This window comes from Pteropus vampyrus, unplaced genomic scaffold, assembly GCF_000151845.1.
Source record: "Pteropus vampyrus isolate Shadow unplaced genomic scaffold, Pvam_2.0 Scaffold152, whole genome shotgun sequence".
NCBI lineage: Eukaryota > Metazoa > Chordata > Mammalia > Chiroptera > Pteropodidae > Pteropus > Pteropus vampyrus.
The window spans coordinates 3,993,005-3,999,802 of record NW_011888933.1 but is presented as its reverse complement, the minus strand read 5'-3'; the positions used below and the strand labels follow the sequence as shown (position 1 = coordinate 3,999,802).

General features: G+C 33.5%; 1 protein-coding gene across 1 annotated transcript in view; it reads left to right on the top strand.

The window, feature by feature from the left end:
* The window catches only part of PARD3B (par-3 family cell polarity regulator beta), a 948,153-nt gene that overhangs the window by 134,937 nt on the left and 806,418 nt on the right, over positions 1-6,798 (top strand). The window contains exon 2 of the mRNA XM_011369686.2: positions 4,200-4,301. Coding sequence (XP_011367988.1) covers positions 4,200-4,301 — 102 coding nt within the window. The remainder of the gene's footprint in view (positions 1-4,199; positions 4,302-6,798) is intronic.

Sequence of the window (6,798 nt, the reverse complement as noted above, 5' to 3'; positions counted from 1 at the left end):
TTTGGGGCCTTCCATTATTGCCCTCTTGTGTCCTCTATCTGGTAAATTGTGCAAAAGGCCATAGTGCCTTCAGATTCACTAATTGTGAAGCAACCGAGGCCCAGAGTAATGAAGACTTGTTTAGATCTGTATACTTAAGTAGAAATCAAAATGGGTCTGATCCCCTGTCTTATTCTTAGATAATTGTTCTCTTTGTTCTTTAATCTGAAAAATATATATATATATTTTTTTTGTTAAAATAAATGCACCTTAGCTCTGCTGTTTATTGAGCATATGACCTTGGTAAGCTAATTCACCTATTCATGCCTTGCGTTCCTCATCTGTAAAATGGATTGATAATCACTTTAATAGTCTCTTTGAGGATAAATGAGTTAAATCGTATAAAACATGCAATACCTATAGTTCCTGGCCTATAGTGAGCACTAAAACAAATTATCTGCTATTATAATTATGAAGGAGATGATGAAATGGTAGAATCTCATTTTATGGTTACATTCTACTAGATTCATGATAAATTCTGTAAGGAAAATTCTAATTTCCCATTAGCTTCCATTTTATAAATGTTCTTGTTTTCCAGTGGGTAAGATTATTCTTGTGAAAACATTAAGCCACAAAAATCGGTTGCCTTATTAGACACTGTAATTGCCACTACTGATAACATAGTCCTGCTTCAGTCACTGGCTTTTTCTTTGCCAGGCCTTCCTCCTTTTGGGACCTTGCCACCATTTCAACGTAGCTTTTTCTCTTCTTGGACCCGAGACATTTTGTTTAGAAACTCCACATTTTCCCTGTCTTTTGATTATTGACATAATCTCAGTACTTGGTAGTCATGGTGCTATAGTACCTGGCTTGCCAGCTTACTCTTCTAGATATTGCAGATGAAAAATTACCGTTCTTCAAAACTTAGGCTAATATAAGTTTTCTAAGGTATAGGGGCAAATTTTATGTCATCTACTCACAGTGAAGAATTTTGTTGCTATTTGTTTCAGTGCCTGTTCGGAACAATTTTTACACTGATCATTAAAAGTACTCTGTAATTGTCTTCTTCCCGTAATGCATATGTTTTTATATCCTTTTCTAGTTCAACCTTATAGACCGTTTTAGTTTTAAAATTCTGGTAGAGTTTAAGTTAACTGTGCATTATTTAAAAAACAGACACCATACTACCAAAAGTGGAGTAAATATAATGTATATTATGTTATTTTTTAATACTTTAATGATCCTAGGAGTGTAAATAATAAGATTTATTGCATAGCTCATATACTAGAGATGCACTAAAATAATTTAAAATTTGTCTGTATTAGAGATATTTGTGCAATATAAAGGTAGATTAAATGTCACAATCATGAAAAATGCAGTGAATTTTTCCAGGTGATTAATTGTGTGAACCATAACATGTATGTGAACATCTTTTCATGTTTGATCAGTTTTATTCCTGATGGTAATAAAAGCAAATAAATGAAATGCAAAATGTTGACTGCAAGGTAATAGTTGATATTTTTACATGCATAAAGGAGTCAGGGTGAATTTATGGTCTTGCAAGGGCTGTCAGCTGCTAATATTGAATGTATATTCTTAAAGTGATCTATAGCACCATAACCAAAATACCATGGGGACAAAATTACAGTTAGTATGTACTGTGTTTGTTGATTTATCTTTCTTGAATGTGTAAAATATTAACTAAGACTATTTTCATATAGCTTTTCTGTTTTTGCTCAGGACTCGATGCCTACTCTTTTCTTCTTTGAAGTATATGCAATGTAGTATCAGTGTGGAATGGGGAGAGTTAAAATTGCAGTCTTTTCAAATTCTGGCAACATGTATTTCACTTAATTTTTTTTGACTGAGATACATGATTCCAAAATGTATCAAATTGCTTTTTTTTTAACTTGATTTAGTTCTGTAAAACTTTTAAGTACTCTTTTGAATCAAAATTAGAGATAAATGTCTTAGTTTCAAGACATTTGCCTTGTTCTCTAGAACATCTTAGACCCCACAAGTATGTGTGAGGGAGGAATGTGACTTAACCCCATCTTGCTGCCACTTGTCTGCTACTCCTTCTGCCACTGATCAGATCATACCCCCTGCTGTTTCCTGAGTTTCAGCGTGTTAATCAGAGCCTTTGGTTTTCTTCTCCTCATTCCTACCCTAGGCAGGAAGAGAGAGGTGTACTTTAACTTGTACTGCAGTTGTTGGGGGTAATTGTGTATGTACCTCAGTCTTAGTTGATAAAATCTGCTTTTACAAACTGAATATGAATAGAAAGCGAACTTAATAGCTGTCTGCTTTTAAGTAATTGCATATGAAAAAAGCAAACTCTTTAGACTACATCATCTTTTATAAACAGGTTTAAAATCAACAGATTTTATCTACAGTGCTGTAATATATCAAAAAACAACTCAATGGACGTTAATATAAATAAATTAAATTGAACTCCTTTGGTAAGAAGGCTGTTTTTATAAGGAAAATGCAATACTCTGTAGATTTCAGTCAGAAGTCCTGTGTAGATTTGGAAAAATATGTTGCTCATGGCATGGCCACAGCAAAAAGATTCACTTTCCAAAGGATACTGGGGGACTTCTTTCTTGCTATCTTTTCTGTATAGTCTAGTGGCTATTGTATAGTGCTTTGTCTACTCCAGTATTCTATTTAGAACACAGTCTATTGTACTTAGCTTACCTTTTTATAGCATAATCACCTCCAGTTGGCAAAAATTTCTGATTAAAGAATGATTGATGGGTGCCTTATACTTTTCTTACCTGGTTGTATAATCACTGCTCTTATCTTTGTGATCTCTATCCGGGCATAAAATCAGGCAAAGTTTCCTAATAAGTCATTGGTGTTTCCACCTATAAGCCTAGTATTAGAAGCAGAAGAAACTCCTTTTATTTTACTTGGAATAGCTCTTGAATACTCTACAGAGAACTTAATTTTGAAATGTTGAAAGCCTAGCTGAGGCAAATTTCTTTTTTAAAGCCTATTACTTTATCAAGTCAGATTACTGAAAAGCTATGTACTTGGGACACATTTCAGTAGTCTTTTGAACAGATATTTCAAAAGAATTATTTTTATAATGGTATGGGTTAGTTAAAGAAGAGGCTATGTGACAATTATTTCTATTAGTTTTTGTAAAATTGCACTTGAATTCTGGGGGTTATGTTAGTTCTTAATACTTTATAAAGATTCATGTGGTAAAGGCTTAGGGCTTTATCCTTGAATAATTTTCATCTCTTCTCACAAACTGGTATCTATTCCTTCATTAGAAACAGTAATTTATAGATAAAAATTTCTCAGTTTGAGAGGCTTTCTAAGAATTCCAGAACCAAATTGATTATAGGTTGGGTATTCTGGTAAAAACCTTATCAGTGTTCTTCTCTGTTTATTGGTTCATGTTCTTTTTCATTATTATAATGTTTTACTTTCATATCTTTTCTTTAAATGGACAGTACATAAATAACTGAATGAGCTACATTATTTAATTCTAAGCTATAGTATTAGTGTGTATAGCCATATATCAAATTGAGAAAATAATTCTTTTCCTTAAGCTTTATACTACTAAACAGTTTTTTTAAAAACAGCGCTGGGAAATCTAAATTAGTGCCCCAATTGAGTGAACCCCCTATTCAGTTCTGAACACGGTTTGAGTTGCTGTCAATTTACAATAAATGGAAACCAGTGCTGGAGCTCTTGCTCCAAATATCACCGCAGATCTCAGAGTTGAGGACAAACATATAGCATGGTGATTCTATACATTCCAAAGTTATGGCTATTGCCAACACATTTCTGCCTTTTGATTTCTCCCCTACAGCTTTGGGATCTGTTTGAACTTCCAATCCCAGTTTCAGAAAATACCCTCAAGAAGATCTTTGTTTTCCAAAGTATTCTTGAGATTACCTAAATTGTGGGCTCTGAAAAATTCCTTGATTATGCTCTTCAAATAGCTGACCAATTTATTTTTGCTTTGCAGTTTATCTTCTAGGAAAATTGATGAAATATTTTGATTTACTAATTTCTGTTAAACAGGACAGAAATGCCAAATATTTATCCAAATGAATCGATAACATTTGATTTTTTGTGTTTAAATTTTTTTTGGGGGGGAGCCTATTTTTAATGTGCCATTTTTTTTCTTTTAAAGTTATAATATATTTTACTTTTTTAAAAAATTTGAGTCATGAAACTTGTTGGTGGTTCTACTACAGGATCCTGGCTACTGGGTGAAGATTCATCATTTAGAATATACAGATGGAGGAATCCTGGATCCAGATGATGTCTTGGCAGATGTTGTCGAAGACAAAGATAAGGTAGATGACTCTAAAATTGTCACTCTTTGTTTTCTTCTATAGAGCTGTGTGTTTTCTAGAGATTGAGATCCTTAACGAACTCATATGTCAATTATTATTAAAAGATGCCAGCTGTTCATGTTTCACCTGGACAGACCATAAATCAGAGTTCTCCATCAGATGTTCAGAAAAACTTTGTCAAGGTTTGGGAATCTGTTCATGGTGGTCTAATTAGCAAACGCTTCATTCCCAAGAGTTCCTTATCTGTCTCAGTAAATTAGTGTCAGGCTCTGAGGCTTTTGGAGTTCTTGCCATTGTTGTCTTGCGTTTATTCTTGGCCCTTTCTAGATGTGCAACTTAATGTCTGAGATTTGAACATGTTTCAAAGTAGAGAATACAGTGGGAGAAGAAAGTCGTATGAAAAACTATGGTGAGAATTTTTGTTAAAATAGCTGACAAGCAACTATCTTTTGTGATAGTTTTTGTTTTCATTGCTTAAGTAAACATTAAATTGAATATTCCAGGAAGTTTGAACATATTTTACCATCTACTTGAGAATAATCCCATTGTAATTATCTTTTGGGGGGGATTTTTCTTCTGATGTTGAACTGAAAAAAGGTATTGAGTCGAAATACACTGGATTATTCCTATTGAGACACATCGTTTATTACTACCTCTGTGCTGGGTTAATGTGTCCTTCAGAATTGAGCTGCAGCTCTGCCTGAGGCATTTTGCTTAAGTTTCTTCTACTATGTATCCTTAGTACTGTTTGTACTAGGCTAAATTATATCCGTAGACATGTTTCTCTATTTTTTTTATTTTTTGTAATTTCAGGTAGGGCCGTGTGGTGTGTGTGTGTGTGTGAACTAACTGGACTGGAATATAAATAAGTGATTTATTAAACTCAGGTAAAATTTAGATTTTTCCTTTTCCATAAGATCTTTTTGGATAGTTGAAATTTACATTAGTCTTTGGAGACATTCTACCTACTTATTTTTTCTATTTTCTAACTGTTGGGACTCAATCTTGATTTGCCTATAATTATAATTAGCTATTTCATTAGAGACTTGTCTCTCTAAATAAAGATTGTAAGCTCCTAGAAGACATGGACCAGGAGATTTTGATTTCTTTTGTGTTCCTTATAGTAATAATATCTGGTACAATATCTTACCCACACTCTATTCTCAAAGAACTCTTAGTGAACTGATGAGTAAAAAAGAGAACTTTATTCTCTGTATTTAACTCCTGCTGTACATGATTTTTTTTGACATTTTATTTTTAATTCTTATTTTTCAATTAGAGTTGACATTCAATATTATATTAGTTTCAGGTGTACAGCATAGTGGTTAGACATTTATACAATTTCTGAAGTGATCCCCCCACTTTTTCTGATACCCACCTGGCAACATACATAGTTTTTACAGTATTATTGACTATATTCCCTATGCTATACTTCACATTCCCATAACTGTTTTGTAACTACCAATTTGTATTTCTTAATCCCTTCACCTCTTTCACCCACACCCCAGCCCCTATCCCATCACCAGTTTGTTCTCTGTATCTATGAGTCTGTTTTCATTTTGTATATTTATTTTGTTCTTTAGATTCCACATGTAAGTGAGATCATAATGTATCTGTATTTCTCTGTCTGACTTATTTGATGTAGCATAATACCCTTAAGGTCCATCCAGGCCGTTGCAAATGGTATGATTTCATTTTTTTTTTATGATTGAGTAATATTCCACTGTATATATATATATATACCACAACTTTTTTACCCAATCATCTATTGATGGGCCCTTTGGTTGCTTCCATATCTCGGCGATTGTAAATAGCACACAGTGAACATAGAGATTCATAGATCTCTTTGAATTACTATTTTTGTTTTCTTTGGATAAATCACTGGTAGTGCAATTGCTGGGTCATGTGGTAGTTCTATTTGTAATTTTTTTTAAAAAATTTATTTTATTATTAGTTTCAAGCGTATAGTACATTGGTTAGACATTTGTATAGTTTATGAGATGATCCCCCTGATTACTCTGTCTTCCCTCTGGCTCTCCATCTAGCCATCATATTAATGCTAACTGCATTCTCTATGCTGTGCTCCCCATCCCTGTGACTATCTATCAAGTACTAATTTGTGCTGTACATGATTTTGATGCATAAGTGTTGTTTATTGTTTGGTCTTATGTTCATAACTTTAAAGGAGGATTTTCACTTCAGCGTTTCCCTGTTTGACTTTCTGCTGCTTCTCTATAGCCATATTCTTCCTTTGAAATATTCCAGGCATTTGGGTTGTTAATGAATAAGGTCTTCCTGTCTCAAATTTCACTGATATCCAATGTATTAAAATGAGCAGTAAGAAGAAAGTAGAGAGTTTAAGAAGGGCCAGAAGAAAATGTCTCATCCCAGCCTCATCTAAGACCTCATTATAGGAAGGATGGTTCCATGAATAGTGCCCAGGGAAATAATTTGTCCTATAGAGCTCTTCCTTTTAGACAATTCTTTTTAACTATCT